Source organism: Carcharodon carcharias, chromosome 28 (assembly GCF_017639515.1).
Source record: "Carcharodon carcharias isolate sCarCar2 chromosome 28, sCarCar2.pri, whole genome shotgun sequence".
NCBI classification, from domain to species: Eukaryota; Metazoa; Chordata; class Chondrichthyes; order Lamniformes; family Lamnidae; genus Carcharodon; species Carcharodon carcharias.
Window position 1 is genome coordinate 35,269,906 of NC_054494.1, and position 20,263 is coordinate 35,290,168.

Sequence of the window (20,263 nt, forward strand, 5' to 3'; positions counted from 1 at the left end):
GTTCACACTGAAGTAACGACTACTGGTCGTTTCAAAGACTGGATATTGTGAACTCATGCTTGACCACTTAGCCTTGACTCAGTCACCACTTCTAGATCCCCTTAGCCAGTGACCGTTAACAGCTCTACCTGTTCCAATGAAATAAATGAACCAAGTGGACCTGAGACAAAGTCTAATGGCACATTGCACCAGAGGTGTAAGTCATAAATCAGCATCTTTTCAATGAGATAAAATTCCATGTAAAACATTCTTTTTGCATGAGTACTTAAGGATGTGTTTTTCTTTACTGTCAAGAAATTGTAGTGAAGGTCCAACCAAAATTGTGCAAAACATGACCAAGATTGGGAAACGTAGAATACTTCATGATACTTCAGTGAAGCTTGAGTTATGGATTGAAGAGAAAAGGAAGACTGGAAGAGGTTAATGGTTTCACAGCTTTGAGACTCTGTAAAAGAATGAGTGTTGCAGTATGACTGTGATGAGTCAGCAATTTATATACAGGATAGGGCAAGTTAATGTGTTGGAGCTTAGAATAACAGAGGAGCAAACTTGAGGAACAGTGCCTGTAATATGGATAAGATAGATAAGAAGGTTTGCAGTGGAGGGAGAGAGATTAGAGGGATTAGAAGGCTTGCTTATCAGATGGCAAACAGGTTTTTGTATTCTACCTGAACAACTCTTATTGATTTGGTGGCTTAAACAGAGAAAAGAATTCATTCCAAGACATCTCAGAGACATGATGGGGAAACCATACAGAATCAAAGAAGTGAGAGATGGTCAAGAGTTGGGTTTCAAGGAGGAGATTGAGAGGAGAGGTTTTGGAGAGGGAATTGGCGAGTCTGTAGCCGAATGTTGAAAGATTGTCCCAGTGGTGGGACAAAGAGACTGAAGGACACAAGATGGGCTGGAGTTATGGGGCAGAGGTATGGTATAGTGGTGTAGATGAGAGGCAGTACGCTTCAGAGACAAGGAGGGGGTGAAGCAGAATTTAATCAGGATTGATAGTTTTAAAATTGAGGTGTTGGAAGGATCATGCCTCAATGGAGGTCATTGAGGACAGGGCAAGTGGTATTTAGGGTGAGATGATATGGGCAGCAATAATAGGATGACCTGAAGTTTATGGAAGGTGAATAATGGGAGGTTGGTAAGCACAGCTTTAGAATAATCGAGTCTGGCGGTGATAAAGACATAGATGAAGATTTCAGCAGCAAACAGATTGTCGTATGACATATGGAGAAGCTATGGGGTTGGAAGCTAAGTTGGGGGTCTAACAGAACACTTAGGTTGTGAACAACTTGGATGTGGAGTTTGTGGACGGAGCTGAAGATTCACCTGGAGACAGCTACAGCTCATCAGAGACTTGGTTTCTTTTTCACAAATTTGCATGTCATCCTTATACAGAGTCCATGCTAATCTTCTCTGTATCGTACTTGTTGGACAAAGATGGGATGCTCCATCGCAATGCCAGAAGAACACCCCCAGAGTATTATTTAAGTTTTAGATATATTTTGGTTTTCATGAAGACTTGTTGAGGGAGAATCAAAGTTCTTGGAGATATGCAATGAAGGAAAGCCATTCTGCTGACAGCAGAGGAGATGGTGATTGATGTAGATGGGCCCAATAACAAAGATGCTTTGGGCCTGACCATTTAGGCACAGGGATTACTCCAAGCTTCCCACACCTGTCTAGAAGTGGGGGGGTGGGGGGTGCAAAATCTCTCGGCCATCATTCTGGTATCACTAGTTTTCATTAGTGTTTGCCTTTCTTCCCTGTTCCCACTGGAATAAAGAGCAAACAGAGGGTATGAGCTCACGAGACACCTGTTCCCCATGTGAGGAGTTGAGCTTGTTTCTGAGACAAACAGACTGTTACATTTTGCCTTTTCTCCAACTAAGAAGGTGCAAATTCCCTACTTCACCTGAAATGATCCATTTTGACCAAGGATTGATGAACTCATCATGTGTGTGACAGGTTGATGGGACTGAGAAATAGCCAGAGCAATCTAGTTTTCACTGGGTCACTGAAAGCACTGTTCAATTCTTGATATTGAAAGGCTTGCTGCGTTTGTTACCGCGGTGAAGCGGGAGTTGTCTAGAAAGAACAGCAGTATTTTATTTTAAACCTTGTTTTGATTTGCCCAGCCTCCATCCGTTTTCTCATTTTGAATTGTTGAATCAGCATTAAAAAAAAATCGGAGTTGAGCTTCAATTAAAAGTTGAACAAGAGAACAGCAAAAAGCTTACTGTGCCCTTTGACATTTCGAAACACATTGCCTGCCTGTTTGGATTACTTATGTTGAAGTATTTATGGTTCAGTAATTAAAATATGATTGTGCTATTTGATATTTTCTGCATGAGTGAATACAGGTTGTGTTTTATTTTGCCTTTCCAATAAAAATTTGGGGAGTTAATCAGTAATACTGACTTTCTATAAAAATAATTAATGTCTTTTGTAATCAATTTAAAATGAGTTCATATTTCTTGCGCTCTGTTTTAGAACACTTGCATCCACTGCCAACTAAGAGGAATGTCATGGTATGGCACAGAATTCCTATCAGCAAGGAAACAAATGAGTTTTCCCTCTAGTGTTTCCTCTGAAACCTGTTGAGAATCTTTTGAAGGAAGTTGACGACCATCTGCATACATTGCACTGAGCTTTGGGACCAACTGCAGATTATGCTCCAAGTCACGATGTACCCAAATTGCAGGTCTGCATAGCTAGACGAGCTGCAATGAGAATTCTCATTTCAATTTCAAATCTTGGGTGTGTGGCTCCAAATAATCTGTGCAACAGCTTTGTTTCACTTTTATGCAACCTGAAAACTTCAGCACTTGACAAAATTGAATGCTCTTCCAAATAACCAAGGGAAAGCGGGATGCTTCCCAGTGCCACAGACTAACAAGGATATAATTCCTATCCTTTCCATTCTTTTCTTGCTTCAGAGTAACAGGAATTAATAGCTTTGTTCTTTCCACTTCTCAAAATAAACTGCCCTTTGATGTAACTGGTTCACTCCTTGTGCTATGTAATTGGCTTGCGTTACATGTAATTCTTCCTTTTTATCCCCATTTGTTAAGATGGTGATTAGCTTTTGTGTTCAGTTCACTAATTGTAGATCCTATAGCTTGTGTTGCTGTTTGGCCATGGCTGAAGTGATTGATGGTGGTAGTTGCCATCAGTTACTGCTGGTGGTTGTTGGTAACAAATATTAGTGATGATTATTGGTGTAAGTAATGGGGATGGTTGGTAATGGGGATGGGTGGTGACAGTGGTAACCAGTAATGGGCAGTGGTGGTTGTTAGAGGCAGTTAGTGATAGCTTTTGGAATTGTAGTGGTTATTTGTGAGTGGTGATGGTTATGATTTCAGGAGATGGTGATAGGTATTGACAGTGGCATTGGTTGGAGGTATTAATAGTTACTGGTAGTGGGTGAGGATAATTACTGGCAGTTGGTTATACTGGTAGTTAGTGGTGGTTACCAGTAGTGTCTGGTGGTAGTGGTATGTTGAATATGTCAATCGAGGGGTATCAGCTGTGGTTTTTAGCTATTAATATGGAAAGTTTTACACGTGCAATACAGTTTACTCCTAACTGGATCATGCAATTCAAACTACCTGATCATGTCATTTGCCACATTATTTGCAACAGTACCACCTAGCATCTGCTTAGTGCATTTAATATTGTAAGATGTCCCAAGGCACACAGGAGCCTTTGCAAATGAAATTTGGCAGTGGGTCACCTAAGGAGATGTCAAGGCAGGAGATGCCCAAGAGGTTGGTCAGGGAGGGAATGCGGAATGTGTTAAAGGGGGAGAGAGAAGCAGAGGGGTTTAGGGAGGGAATTACAGAGCAGAAGGCAGGGCTGCTAATGTTGAAACAGTGAAAATAAAGGATGTGCCAGAGGCCGGAATCAGAAGAGCGCAGAGATCTTGGAGGGTTGTAGGGCTAGAGGAGAGATAGGAGTGATCTGAAAAACAAGTTGTGAATTTTAAAATTTGATTTCTTAGGGCAGGATTTTCCCATCGGCGAGCGAGGGGGTGGGGCCTGCTTGCCGACATGTAAAATGAGGCATGGTGACGTCGTGCAGAACTCACGGGGTCACCGCGCCCCATTAAAATTTTCCTGTAGGCAGTGGGCAGAGCGAAATCAGCTGTGCGCCCGCTGACCTGTCAATGACCAATTGAGGCCACTGACAGAGTCATTTGGCTAATTAATGGACCCGCCCATCCAACCTTAGGGTTGGCAGGTCGGCCAGCGCCCCGGCGGGAATTAGAAAAAGCATCAAACCCTCATCCACGGGCGGGATGAGGTTTCATGTTGATTTTTTAAAAATTTATTAAAGTTTTTGTAAAAGTTATGGACGTGTCCCAACTCATGTTACAGTGTCACATGAGGGGACATGTCAGGAATTTTTTTCTATTCTCACTATTTGTGACAGAACAGCTGATCTCCCTGAGGCAGCACTTAGCCTCAGGGAGATGAGTGCACTCTTTCATCCACGTGCATGAAATAGCGCACTCTCAATTTAGTGATTCCTCCCCGCCCGTGCATAGTGCTCCCGATCAGAGGCACGCCTGTGCGCACCCGCAATTCAACTTCGCCCCCGACGAGGGGGGAGGATAATCCTGCCCTTAGTTCCAATAATTGGATAATCCATAAAACGTTGTTAGTGCAAAACATTGTTTATCAATTATCAAGAGAAGCCTAAATGTGGAAATAGATTATACTAAATTATAAAAACTAATTTTGTTTAATAAATGGAAGACCTTTTTCTCCCGCTTGTGTTTGGTTGTAAGGACATCGTAATCAAGCTGCTTCAAGCTTTTGTTTGTGCTTTAAGATGTTCTTGTTTTAAGGATGCAGTTATATTGCTATTTCTGTATCTAAGAGGTTTTGTATGCAATGTGGCTTGGTTCTTTGGTTACCATCTGACACCTGAGGGCTAGAAAAGTCAAACAGTGCGAGATCCCACTGGGCTGAGTTTGCACCATCTGCGGTATAACGCCAGTCTAATGAAACTCCACGCTTCAAAGAAAAATTTTCTGACAAATATCTAGTTCATGGTTTATGTCAATATTTTAGAGGCAATTTTTATTTCTGGGAAGATTAAAGTTTAACTGTAGAAAATGAGATAAATGCAACTAAAGCAGCTTGAAGACTATTACACTTAAAAGGTTGGGGCCATGTCAACTTAAGGGGCTAACAGCTAGAAAGGTAAGATCCTAAAACAGCAGGTGGGCTTACTTAGCGGAAGACATGGGGCAGAATATTGCGCTCGTCGGGCGGGTGCGCGCCCAACCTGAACAAACGTAAAACGACGCGCGATGACGTTGGGTGGGCGAGCGTTCCAATGTCATCGCACACTCGCAGGATATTGCAGTCAACGGGTGCGCGTGGGAGTGAGACCTGTGCCTGCCATTAATTAAGCGGCATATTAAGGCTCTTTAAGAACCCAGCTGACCCATATTTTTTGGTGCCCATCCAACTGTTCGGTTGGCGGGTGGGTGTAAAAGCCAGGAGGCCTTTGGATTTTTGGCAAAACAATCCATGGGTGAGATGAGGTTTTGACCAGTGATTTAAAAAAAAAAATTTTTAACTTCTGACGCTCATATTTTAACATGTTCCTGCTCATGTGAGAGTCACATGAGGGGGGCGTTTTCATTATTTTTAAAATTTCGTTCTTATTGTTAAAAATCTTCAGCCCCCTGAGGCAACTCTGTGCCTCAAGGAGCTTCTACTGAATGCACCCGCCTGCATGTGTGAACTTCTGCACTCATACTCCTCCCACACCCACTCCAGCAGCGCTGGCGCTGTTTTTCTTGGAGAAAAGAAGGCTGACAGGAGACTTGATGGAGATATTCAAGATCCTGAGGGGTATGGACAGGGTAAATAGTGAGAAACTGTTCCACTCAAGACAGCATCAAGAACTAATGATTCAAGATAATTGGCAGAAGGAGTAAAGGTGATGTAAGGAATTTTTTTTTTTCACCCAGAACGTGGTTGGAGTCTGGAACAAACGTCCTAAGTGGGTGGTGGAGGCAGGTTTGATCATGGTATTCAAAAGGGATTGCTATTTGAAAAGAGAGATCGTACAAGGTTACGGGGATAAGGCAGGGGAGAGGGACTAGGTAGAATGCTCTTTCAGAGAGCCAGTGCACGCTCGATGGGCCGGATTGCCCCTTTCTGCGCTGTACAGATTCTGTGATTCAGTGCTACAGGTGTGGTCTGACCAGGGCTTTGTATAATTGTAACTTTACTTGCACTCTTTTTATTCTGCTCTTTTTTTAGATGTAATGGTTAACATTCCATTAGCCTTTTTGATTACTTTTCTGGACCTGTTCATGACATTTTAATGATCTGTGTAGCTGGACCCCAGCTCTCTTTGGAACTCCACTATTTCCAGATTTTTCACCATTTAGAAAATACCCTGCTCTTTTCTTTGGATCCAGAGTACAAGCACTTAGATTTACTCATTGGCTGCAGTCTTGCCCATTAACTAAATGTATTAACATCTGAGTGAGTAGATAATGGGCTCAAGGAAACATGAGCACAAAATCTAGGCTGATGCTCCCAAAGCACCACTTCCTCATTGACTGCAGCCACCGAGGGAATGCTGCACTGTCAGAGGTGCCGTCCTTCAGTTAAGATGCGGTCCCAGCTGCCACTGGGGTGTGTGCAAAAGCTCCCTTGGCCCTATTTTGAAAGGAGCAGGAAAATTCTCCCCGGTACCCTGGGTGACACTTATCTCTTGAGCAACATCACTAAAAGAGGTGTGTTATCACACTGTTCTTTGTGGGAGCTTGCTATGCTTGAATCGGCTGACACATTCCAACAGTGACTATACTTCAAGAAGAAAGGGGCTTCAATGTCTGCAGAGTGCTTTGGGATATCCAGTGGTTGTGAAAAATGAAATGCAAGTTCACTCTTTTTCCTCCCTTTAATATTCGATGTTCACCTTTATTTTTCAGGGTAAGACTGTGCGGATTATTACAGCACTAGATCAGGACAGAGGGAGGCCGCGAGGCATTGGTTACACTATTGTTTCGGGTAAGAGAGTTAGCCTTGCATTTTTCTTTTTCAAGTCGTGCAATATGTTTGCTATTTAAAAAGGACAAGTAAACTCAATTTTGTATATGTAATGAAACCAATTTGAAATCATGTATAACAAATCTGAAAAGCAAGGAGTGAGTAATAGACCCTGCTGCATGATATTATCATTATAGATGTTAACATCTTGTTAACGGTGCTTGTCGCTATTTCTAAGTGGAAGCGTCTTACGAAACATTAATAAAACCTGATAGCTGTGAGAGGAATCCTGTGGATTTTTGTTTTAATTGCATACTTCTGTGTACAGTCTTGAAGCTGTACAGCATGATTTTAGCACGCAAGGAAATTCCTTTGGTTATTTTGTCAGGAATATGACGCCTCTGGAAAATAAGGAGTAAAGGGATTTCAGACAGAATTTTACAGCATTTGTGCAATAATATCTCACAATGTAGTTTCCAAGTTTTTACCTGAAATCAGGGCTGTGGATTTCTGAGGGTAACTCTTTTAGTGAATGTTCTAAGGACAGCATCCATAGGCAGTATGTTTCATTGTCAATTGGACACCTGGATGTTCAGGCTTGTTTCTGGGGGAAGAAGCGAGATCGAGCTAAGAATTTTCTTGAGCAAAGACTGAACTATAGTTCAGACCAACGGTTTGTTGTTCAAATACGGCTATTTCAAGGTGAAAACACTGAAACACATACCCAGGGTTTCTGTAACTGCTTGCTGCAATTTTTTTTTTTGAATAATTATTGACACCACTCTCAATGTGTTGGAAGTGGGGGGAGGACTTACGATGGGACACAAGACAAGCTCTCTATTTGCAAAGAGTCTCTATAAAATACAGCAAACAAAATTCATGACCTAAACTACAACAAAGTCTGCTGATATAGGCAGGATTATTATTCCATAAAAATGCAGTAAATGGATGTTATGGTAGGGTACAATAGCAAGTGGTTATGTTACTGGACTGGTAATGCAGCGCTTTGCACTAATGATCCAGAGACATGAGTTCAGATCCCACCATAACATCTGGGAAATCTCAGTGGAGTAAATAAACATGGTATTAAAAACTTAGTATTAATAATGGTGACCATGAAACTACTGGATTGTCAGTAAACACCCATCTGGTTCACTGTTGTCTTTTCGGGAGAGAAATGCGCTATCGATCTTGCTTTTTGACTCCAGACCCACGGCAATGTGATAAAAACAAAAAACTGCGGATGCTGGAAATCCAAAACAAAAACAGAATTACCTGGAAAAACTCAGCAGGTCTGGCAGCATTGGCGGAGAAGAAAAGAGTTGACGTTTCGAGTCCTCATGACCCTTCAACAGAACTGAGTAATATTAGGAGAGGGGTGAAATATAAGCTGGTTTAAGGTCGGGGGGGGGGGGCAAAGGTGGGGGCAAAGGGCCCTCCCCCCCCACCTTAAATCAGCTTATATTTCACCCCTCTCCTAATTTTACTCAGTTCTGTTGAACGGTCATGAGGACTCGAAACGTGAACTTTGTTCTTCTTCGCCAGTGCTGCCAGACCTGCTGAGTTCTTCCAGGTAATTCTGTTTTTGTTTTGCCACAGCAATGTGGCTGCCTCTTAGCTACCTGCTGATTAGCCTAGTATGTCATTCAGTTGTCGCGAGAGCAACTAGGGATGGACAAAATGCTGGCATTGTCGGGGACGCTCACACCCTGTGGACGAATAAATTGAAACAAAGGTTAGCTGCATAATACAAATTATGTGCACAAAACCAATTCTGTTTGCTCACAGCAAACACTGAGGTCTCCATGTGTGATTGACAGGGAAATTATCCAATTATCTCAATAATTAGATGGAATTGTGTAATTGGTGGGGATTGGCTGGCGGGAAATTTTCAGACACTCATCCATTCGAATGACTAAGAGGATGCCTGTTCAGGGGAATTCAGCTCAATAGTTTGTCGGTTTAACTGCTTGATGACGAGTTCAGAGGCTGCTGTTATTTTAATTGGCTGGGGAACTGAATTTTCCTGCTTATCACTGCAGATGACAATTTGTCAAGAAACCTATTTAGTAGTTTGATCCCTTGAGGAATAACTGATATTAATCATCATCTGAGGAGACTGGGGCACGTAGTGGAAATCCTACCTGCAATACAAAACACAACAGATGAGTTTATTGCTTGCTCAGGGCACACTAACCCAGATTGCTTTAATCACAGGGTCTCATTCAGTTCATAAAAAGTGTGGGCTTGCCCACGGGGGCTGAATTTTATGTCAGGCACGAATTATCAAGTTGTGTTACAAGAAACCACTTGTTTTCCATGTGGTACCATTGTAATAGATTATTGCTTGCATAGGTTTTGGGCCTGTGAGAGATTATATCCAATCTTCAATCTAAACTGTTATTGTCCTTTAGCTTGTTTTTCTGGGGCTTTGTTTATTTTGAAAGACTTGTGTTGAGTAAGTAATTGGGTTAGTGACTGTTATCCTTAACTTAATCTTCCCTTTTAAAAAGCACATGTGTGAACTTTAGCTTGCAGCCACTTAATGAAATTAAAAAATACGTAAGAAATATGTCCCAAGAGATGTGAAGATGCAAACCGGAATGTCCTCAGCTTTGTAGCCTTCAGCTTCTATTTGATGCACTCTTCAATAGTGATAATTTCTTGAACAAAAAACTGATTATTGAGAGAGCCCTAACTATAAAACTATGAATTTAGTATTTTGATGAGTTTATATAATCTACAGTACAAGAGCAAATTGGCCATTATACTTGGAAATATTTTCTGAAAAGGTTAGAAAGGTGTTTTCTAGGATTTGAATAAATGTTGCACCTTTTCACCTGTCTTCCTTCCTTTTGTTAAGAAGCTTTGTCCACTGATGCCCTGTACGTTTTTGAAGAACTTGAGGTCTTTGGAATCTCCAGAGTGTAAAAAGCGTTTGCAAAATCTTTTGATTCTCACACCATAATAATCACATTAATTGAAGTAACAGTTATATTTCTTAAAATAAACCCTAGCATTACCTCTCCTCCTCACAGCGTAACCTCGACTGTACCAAGCACATCTTCTCATGTAAAGGAGCAGATGTGCGTCTGTGCGCACGCTGAGTCAGAAGGTGAGGGTGATAGAATGTGACAAGGGAAAATGAGAGTAGTAAGTTTGACACTTGCAGGGGTGTGTTATAGGCACAACTTTTAACATACTATAGATTTCCAAAAGTCTTTCCTCAAAGCATGCCCATCATTCTCTAAGACATCACTTAAGAAATGAAGAAATAGGATCAGGAGTGAACCACATGACACCCCAGGCCTCCTATACTGTCCATAAAGAGGTTCTACGTTTAGCACCATATTCCTATATTCCTTGGTGCCCAAAGATCTATTGCTGTTAGCCTTGAATATAATCAATAACTGAGAATCCACAACACTCCTGGGTAGAGAATTCCAGAGATTCACAACCCTCTGAGTGAAGACATTTCTCCTCATCTCAGTGCTAAATGACTGCGCCTTATTCTGAGACTATGGTCCCTAGTTCTACATTCTCCTGTGGGACTGTGAGCCTACCTGCACCACATGGACTGCAGCGGTTCAAGTTGGCAACTCACCACCACCACCACCTCAAGGGCAATAAAGGATGGGCAATAAATGCCCTTCCAATGAAAGAATAAAACAATTCTCCAGCCTGAGGAAACAGCCTCAGCATCTACCCTATAAAGGTTGTTAAGCATTTTATTTCAATGATATCATCTTTCAGTCTTCTAAACTCTGGAGAATCCAGGCCCATTTTACTCAATCTCAACTCAGGATCGTCATCTCATCCCATGACCCAATTTAGAATCAATGTCAAAATAACAAACTGGAGCATATGTTCAAAAGAATCTTTGAAACATGGAATGGAAGCCATTCACTTAGCCGTGGGTTCTTCTATTTGGAATGTGAAACTCGAGCAGCTTCATTACCAACGTTCCGGACCAGTTCCTCCCAGGGATTTTGTGAACTATGTCTGTAAAGGAGCAGTTCATGTAAAACAACATCTGAATGTTTCCACGATGTTCCAAACGACATCCGAGTAAGACCAGGAATTGTTCACTAATATCTAACTATTTGTATTTTATCATAACAGGAATGTTACAACTCGTGTTACAATTGTTACAGTTCTGTTTCGTTGTAGTAATTTGTCAGTGTTATGTTCAGCTAAATAAATATAGTGTTGAATGATTTGCTTTCTTTATCTTCAATAAGATTGTTTTGAATATATTACCAAGTGTGACACTTTCAAATATGTTGCCTGGGACATGAAAGATATGCTGTAGATGCAAGATTCTTATGTATCTATATTCCTAAAATGAATAATAGACTATAGGCTCAGGATCACCTAGTGAAGGAGAAACTGATTTGCATTTATAAAGCGCCTTGCATGACCACAGAATGCTCCAAAGAGTTTTACAATCAATGAAATACTCTTTGAAGTGTAAGAAATGTGGCAGCCATTTGTTCACAAGAAGCTCCCACAAACATCGATCTGATGACCAGATAATCTACTTAAATGATGTTGGTTGAGGGACAAATGTGAAGTTCCTGATTTTTCAAAATACCTCAGCATATGTTATTCAAAGGCAAGTACGCGGCAGTGATGGACGATTAAGAACCAATGTACTCGCCTGTTTAACTTGTGCATCTCATTCCATGAACGCAAGCTTTAATCAGAGTAATAGACATTCCCTTAGCAAATCAGATTGATATTTGAAACACTTGAAGCCAACGATTGATGTCCATTCACAAAAGTGACGAAGGATTTGGGTTTGATCATAAGCCACTCATTGAAAGTGTTCAATCAATGAGAAGCTGCTCTTAACGCCACTATTCAAGTACTTGGATGAATCTTGAGTACCTCTGAATATAAATTGAAACTGGTTATTTTAACCCAGTGTATCTTATTAGTGAGGTCACATGTGAAATATTGTTTGTAATTCTGAGTCTGTGCCATCTGAAGAATATGAGTGTATGGGAGAATATTGAGATGAATGAGGTCTTTAAAGTTATAAAATGTGACGTGGAGAACTGAATCAGTTTTCATTGGAGAAGGAGGGAAGATGATCTAGGTTCCTTTAATGTTAATAGAAATGAATGATGTGGATGTAAAGACTTTTTAGCCTAAGTTGTGACTATGGAGCTGGAGGACAAGAAAATATAGTTTATCAAAAGCTGTAAGGCAGATTAGATAATGAGGGGAATTGTTGGTTTCCTCCTTTCCATAGGCCCATTAGTGTGTAACATACAATACTACAGAAAACAACTGTATAACAACAGTAGGGGTACTGCTAGCTCAGCTGGCTAGATGACTAGTCTGTGGTTCAATATAACACCAGCAGTATGGATTGAGTTCCTGTTCTGGCTGGGGTAGACTTGGAACCTGCATCCTTGCCCTACCCCCAAGAATGGGAGGCAACAGCAAACCACCACTGCCAAAAAACTGCCAAGGAAATGGCTCACAATGAGTGTCAACCAATTATGAGCCAAGGAACTGCCTTCAGACAGAGCCATGTATGAATGAATAAACGTCTGATTGAGAATAGTGATTGAATGCCTGTTAAGAGCAATAGTTATAGGTGATTGAACACTCTAAGGACCAGTGTGGTTTCTTGTGGCTAATTCCATGGAATTAAAGGTGAATTATGTAGGTTAGTGAGATGACCTTTTCAGGATAGGGATAAATGTTGAAGGTTAATTTCTGTGGAAGTTTTTTTTTCTTGTGGCTAATGACCTTTCTCAGTTGATTAAAGAGGTTGGGCAAAGACCCCTGATAGGTCAAATAGTCTCTGGAAGAATAGGATTGATTAGCCAAATGGCCTTTTCTCAGCTGGCATCATCCTGTAAAGCAATGAGTGATGAAGTAACACAAGCTTTGGTCCAGGTAATTACACAGCTTGCATGTTTGACCACTTCATATGAGTCACTGTAGCTTTGCTCACTGCTTTTTCACACTTGAGACGCAAAGGAAAATCCAGTTCAGATTGATGTGTTTGTGATTCAATGACAACTGATGTTTCTTCTAGTTTGTATCTAGCATTTTCTTAACAAGAACATACTTAACAATTTGTACTGTGCACTTTGCTCCATTTGAAGCATGATGATACGGTGAATGCTAGTGTGTTTTACCCCGTACATTCTCATAAATTTTATAAACTCTTCTGAACAAAACTGAGGTCCATTGTTGGACACAATTTCCTCTGGGAACCCATAAGCAGCAAACGAACTATGCAAAATATCTGGACTTGCAGTTCGATTAATCAGAAACTCCTTAACCCCACTTCGAATGGCTAGCTATCACAATGAATGGCTATCTATCACAATGAACAGCTGTTGCCCTTCAAATTCTGCAACATCCAAGTGCAGCCTCTGCCGCACTTTAGCTGGCCAATTCCATAGTTGCAAAGGTACCAATGGTGGCTTCTTGTCTGCTGCTTAATATGCTCTACACTGTTTCTTCTATGTCCTTATCTAGCCCTGTCCACCAAAGAGGGCGTCCCATTAGACTCTTTATTCAGCTCATCTCTAAGTGTTGATGATGGCGATGACATAGCAACTGTGATCTGCACCTTTCAGGAATTGCAACTCTGGCTCTCCACGCAACACAATTTTTTTATCAACTGACAACTCATTCTTACATGTAAAAGCTGGCTTGATTTCTAAATCCAGCATCTGTGTTGGCAACTCATTTATGATATAGCCCTACACCTGTGAATTGTTCTACCAATGTCACCTGCTCTGACCGGCAACTCATGTATGTGTGAAAAGAAAATTACTTCTTCTCCGTTGGGCTCTACCTCTGGTGAAAGTGACAATCTAGACATCGCATTGGCATTACAATGATCATCGATCGTCTGTATTTAATGTTGTACTGATAAGCAGACAAAATCAAAGCTCATGTCTGCTTTTGGGTTGCAGCTAGAGTGGGTACTGGAGACTTTGGTCTCAAAATAGCTGTCAGTGGCTCATGATCAGCTTTGATGTTGAAATAATTCACTTTATTATTATCCATATGGAAATTTGTTTCTGGTATGTTGCTTATTTTGTTACAGTAATATAAATGAATAAAAACAATAAAAGAAAATTATCCTATCACAGAGATGTAACTTTAATTATAATCTGTGTTAAAAACTATTCCATTGCATTAAAATGTGACAGTGACTCCAACCCTGAGTGCATATCCTCATCAGCACATCAAACTCCTGTTAAACGTTCTTATAGAGTAGGGCACAAACAAGCTCAGGAACTGATTTGTCCTGCACTTATTCCCTGAATGCACCTAACAGTAATAATGAGACAAGGGATGATTGTCATTGTTCATGTCACTCTTCACTTTTATCAAAATTCTTCGAGAGTAGATTTCATCAAGAGAGATCTGCTCGTCAAATAGCCTTTCTGCCTGGCTCATTAACCTCTGTACTGCTTTTCTAAAACAGCTGTACCTGGTGAGACATTATGACCGTACAAGTGTATAGGAAATCATCTTACCCCAAAAATCAAAGACAATGCTTCATGTTCTATGTGGACATTATATCACTCACTGACACCGAAGGTGTGTGAGGCAACTGCAGTCAGTCTCTCCTCACCATTATCCAACAGATGAGAGATCACAGCACCTACTCCATATGGAAAGGCATCACATGCTAGCTTAATCTTTTTGGACACATTATAATATGCAAGCGTTGTACCAGCTACCAATTTGCTTTTGCACAACTGGAATGCCTTATCCCTTGTCCAATTCCATGGGATAGTCTTCCTCAAGAGTTCATTCAGTGGATGCAATAAGGTTGCCAAATTTTGTTTGAATTTACTGAAGTAATTCACTAAACCCAAAAAAGATCTGAGCTCAGAAATATACTGAGAGCATGACACATTTCTTATTGCTTGAACCCTATTCTTGGTAGGATGGAACCCATCTTTGTCTACCCTGTGACCCAAATACTCTACAGAGTTTTGAAACATTTCACATTTGTGTGCCTTTGCCCAAACTCCATGCCTCCAAACTTTGATCACCCTATTCAGCCTGTCATCATGAGTCTGCCTATTTGAAGCTGGGCTAAGTATGTCATCCAAATAGCACACTACTCCCTAAATTCCTTAGTACATTTGGTACAAAATTCCAGGGGCTGAAGAAACACCAGATGGCAGCCTGTGAAACTCAAATAGACCCGTGTGTATATTAATAGTCAAATATGACTAGACTCATCGTATAACTCAAGTTGAAGATAGGCATTTGTCAGATCTAACTTGAAAATGTCTGGTCTCTTGACAACATTGTGTACAGATCCTCCACTTTTGGTAAAATACCAGGTGGATTACATTCCAGTACCTGATTTAGAGTTACCTAAAAATCCCCACATATTCCTACTCTACCATCTGACTTTGGTAGTGGCCCCACTATGGGAGTGGCCCAATTACTCTATTCTACTTCAGAGATAGTGTTCTCAGTCTGAAGGTTTTTCAATTCTTGCTCTTTCTCCATTGAGCATTGGGTACTGGATGAGACCTGCATTAAACTGGTCTTGCGTTCCTCTGGGCCCATACATTGGCCTTATATCCTTGAATTGGTTTGTCAGTTCCAGTAAACACCTGAGGGTACTTGCCGATCACGTTGTGAATTTCACTTCTACGTGAAAAAGCTTGTTCCAGTTGAACTTCAGCGCTGTTAACCAGTTTCTCCTTGAAGAGGCTGGTTTTCCCCCTTCACCACAATGATGGGCAATTTTGCACTTTGCTCCTTGTATGTGACTGGAACTGATACACTTCCCATTCCGGGAATTTTCTTTCCTTTATAATTCTATGCTTGATTTCCCCATTTGGTGATGTGATTCAGGAGTCATGCTGACTGATTCACCCATGTCGACCTTCATGTATACTGGAGCTCCGTCACGACTACAAATTTCTAGATGTTCTTGTGCTTTGGATGGTATAGATCTCAACCAACCCCTCATCGACAACTGTACGCAGTGACTCCAGCCAGTGTTTTCTCTTTACATTCTTTCAACATGCCTTGGCAAGGTGACCCTCCTTCCAGCTGCTGCACTCTGCATTCACAAATGGACAATTTGACTTTGCCGCACCACTGCTACAACTAACTGCTGTTGTTGGAGCCTTTGGCTCACTCAGTTGCAGCTTATTTACTTCAGCAGACAACTGGGTGGTTGTTAACTCTGACTTCTCTTGAGTCACGTTCTGCCATGTCCATGGACAATGCCATTCCACAAGTCATGTCAAAAGTTAACTTTGCCAATGCCAGCAACTTGGTGCGAATGTGTTCATTTTTTAAACCACAGAAATTCTGACCTACATTGCTGTCTCTTTAAATTCCCCAGAATTACAATGGATGGACAACTTTTTCAAAGCCGCAATAAACTCTCCAATGTCCTCACTGGGCAACCGATTCCTTGTTCCAAATCGATGGCTTCCAGCAGTCTCCAATGGCTTAGAACTGTAGAGCCCCATTTTCCTTCGAATGTACTGTCGAGCGCCAGAAATGAAGGATTTTCTATCAGTTTAGCCGTTGTACTTATAACTAATTTGTTGGTATGTCATTCACTGTACCTGGCACAGAGGCTTGAGAGTTACACAACTCACACCCTTTCTCCCAAACATGGGCAATATTTTATTACCTTTTTTTTTATATGGGAGAGGGGGGATAGTAAAAATGCCCCTTGTCCACAAAGAGGATCTCAAATCAAATCCTTGACAAAAGTAATAAGGGGAAACACACAACATTAAGTAAACTGGCTGCAGAAGAAATTATTTATCCCATATCAGCAGAAATGTAGAATTTAATTCCAGAATGAGACAAAAAATCCCTCGAATGTTCCTTGTAAAAGTCAGAATATTATAACCTAATTTAAAAAGTTCTTTTTGCATGACCAGCCTGTTACGGTTGGGTGGTGCACCACATTTATGATCTATAGTGTAACTCAGTGGTGTCTAGACATTGCTAGTTCATAACCAGGTCACACAAACCATGATGATCTGAATGAGTGATACAATTGAGAGGAGGTCAAGATATTGAAAAAGCACAAAAAGCTGATTTTAAACAACAAATGTTCCTGTAACCCTGTCAGAATATGGTTTTTAAACAGCACAGCATGTGTGTCTTAGCAAATAGCAGAAGTGTACTGATACTTAAAGGGAATCTTGCCACTAAGTGTCTTTTATTTCTGCTCATTCTCCACCTCCCTTGAGCACTTTGGTTTAGATTTTCACATCTACCTATAAGCCCCTGGCCATTACAGGATTAGAAAGCTAGTGTTGTATCATTCCTGATGTTGCAACTTTTCACATTCTGCTGCTCTGTATCAGGAAGGTCCACCATGTGAACCACTTCTAATGGCTGCGATTTGATTTTAATTTTGTACAAGTTCCTTCAGCGCAATCGCTAATCCGGGTTTGGTCCCAAGTTTTAACTCTCGCGTAAATGCTGCAAGTTTCATTGACTTGTCTGTCAAGCATGAGGAGCAAGTCCAACTCCTTATAAATAAACACACGTTATGTAATTTATTTGGTTATGTGTATGAATGCCTTTGAATGCTTTTAACTGTTATTCCGAAGTAAAGTCCCAATAACTCTTAATTGGTGATAACTGTAGCTGCTTAATCATGACTGCATAAGCTTGTAACTTCTAAGTGATGCAGTTGAGACTGGTCCAGTTCCAGTAACGTGACTGCATATATGAAAGTTATTTACACAAAGAGCAGCTCAACTCTCAGTTTGTGGTTTTGCTTACAAGCAAGCCAGTAGAGCACAATGGCTTCGTGGTAATGTCACCGGACTAGTAATCCTGAGGCCCAAGCTAATGGTCTGGGACGTGGGTTCAAATTCCGTCTATGGCAGCTTGTGACGTTTAAATTCCACTAACCAAGATTTTGTTAAAAACCTGGAATTAAAAGATAGTTTCAGTGATGGTGACCATGAATCTGTCACTGATTGTAAAAACCCACCTGGCTCACTAATGCCCTTTAGGGAAGGAAATCTGCTGTTCTTGCCTGGTCTGGCCTAAATGTGACTCCAGACTCTCAGCAATGTGATTGACGCTTAACTGCTCTCGGGGGCAATTAGGGATGAGTAACAAATGCTGGCCTTGCCAGTTACACCTGCAACCCATGAAAGGAGAAAAAAAGCAATTGGACAGAATAATTTCTGCTTTTAATAAAAATGCATTGAATAAACTTGCTTAATAGTTTAAGCTCAGTAGACAAGGTTGTGATTTTCTGTTGCTCACTGAAGAAGAGAGGGCTTCTATAGAGACATGGGCTAATCAATAGCTAGAGTAAGAGACAAAAAGAGCCATAAAGATCGGCAGTACTCTCCAGTTGCATACTGAACATTTATGTTTCCCAAGTATGTGGCCTGACAATTTTTTTCCAATTCCATAACCTTAGATCATATATGTGCTGTACGCAAATGTACATAACCTGCTTTATAAGTGAGCACGTAGTCTAAGCTGATGCTGCATTATTGAGGGAGTGTTGTGTTGTCACTGGTGTTGTCCTATACATGAGATTTTAAACTAAGGGTTAGTTTACTGTTCAACTGTGGCTCAGTGGGTAGCACTCTTGCCTCTAAGTTAGATGGTTGTGGGTTCAAGTCCCAATTTAGGGACTTGAGTACAAAAATCTAGGCTGACTGTCCAGTGTTCTGAGGGGCTATTATGTTGTCAATAGTGCCATCTTTCAGATGGGTCATTGAATCAAGGCCCACATGCCATTTCTTATGTAAAAGACCCAATGGTTCTATCTTGAAGATGAGCAGGGGAGTTGTCTCCGATGTTCTGGCTAATATTTACCCCTCAATCAACATCACCGAAACAGATTATCTGTTTAATTATCTTTGGCACCTTGCTGTTTGTGAGAGCTTGCTGTGTGCAATTTAGCCATCACATCTACCTAAAGCGATAAAAGAATTTCATTGGCTGTAAAACGCTTTGGGACATCCTGAGGTCCTGAATGGTGCTATATAAATATGAGTCTTCCTTTTCACTCCTCCAGTAGTTCAGCTCGATATTGGAAATCCCATGGTACTGTTCAATAAAGAGCACAGAGTTTTCACAGTATCTTGGATGACACACACCCCCCACCCCCGCCCAGCTAACATCAGTGGAGGTAGGGAAACTGGCTAACCTGATTATTTATCCTGCAGCTACTTCTTGGACTTAGAGGTGATGTGATTGCTGATATTAACTATTATATTTTAAAGCAATTGATTGTATAACCATGTGAGAGAAACATGGTCAGGAGGGCAGGCATCACGCATCCTGAGTAGGCCAACAGCCACTCTGTTTATAAAAATAAACTCCCCTTTTCTGTCTGAACACTTCCTTGTGACTGAACTGAGTGATTCAGAACATGGATGCTTGTGCCCACTTCCATTATACACAATGTTTTTCTAACAGCCAGCACATCTAGCAAACTTTGACACCAAATTGATGGGGCAAAATTTTTAGTTCATTTTATTGACTGACTTGGGTGCTTTCCAAAACCTTGAGTTATAGTCACTATGTGTTAAATTGAAGAGCCAGAGAGCTATCTCTGACCCCAACCCTCCTTCCCGTGGTAACTATAATAAGATATTCATATCCTTCAGGGAAAAATAATGTGCGTTGTCTTGTCATAGTTGGGGTCAGTGGACAAGCAGAATATTCCAGTGAGGCAGTGTGTGCTGATGTGCCAACTAATGATGATTTGTGAGATGAGGTCCAGCCTATACAAGGCGAATGTGAGGAGTAATGCAGCATTAAACATGGCACGGTGACTGCAGGTTTTTCCCTTTCTTGTGAAGAAAATGCCAGAAATTATTTTTTGTTCTTTAACAAGGCAGCATTGAGATTTGCCTTGGTGGATCATTACTCCTATTATTTTGAGTTAACGCATTTCCCTGCTACTGTCGCTTTGGTACCATAACCCTTATTTCTAGTTGACTTTACTTGAATAGGATTCCTAGGCCTGGGACCTGCTGTAAGCCAACTCTTCCAGCACTTGCAATGATTTGGAAAATCTAATGTATTGTGACATTCAAATTGCCGGCTTTAAGTAGGATGTGGATGATTTAACAGGTTTACGCGCACAGTGTATAGAGCCTTTACTGCAGTTAAGCATTAATCAATAGAAAATCTTGGATGCAACAAAGGATCAAGGGGCTACAATAGCCCGAAGTGTTACTGCAGTTCCGTTCTGCCCATTGACTGATGGAGAGACT

General features: G+C 41.0%; 1 protein-coding gene and 1 non-coding gene across 2 annotated transcripts in view; one reads left to right on the forward strand and one right to left on the reverse strand.

Moving 5' to 3' along the window:
- Window positions 1-20,263, forward strand: part of cdh23 (cadherin-related 23) — a 704,187-nt gene that overhangs the window by 188,073 nt on the left and 495,851 nt on the right. The window contains exon 8 of the mRNA XM_041176120.1: window positions 6,968-7,046. Coding sequence (XP_041032054.1) covers window positions 6,968-7,046 — 79 coding nt within the window. The remainder of the gene's footprint in view (window positions 1-6,967; window positions 7,047-20,263) is intronic.
- LOC121270954 lies at window positions 1,357-1,458 on the reverse strand. Its single transcript, XR_005941646.1, has one exon. It is a non-coding gene; the product is annotated as a U6 spliceosomal RNA (small nuclear RNA).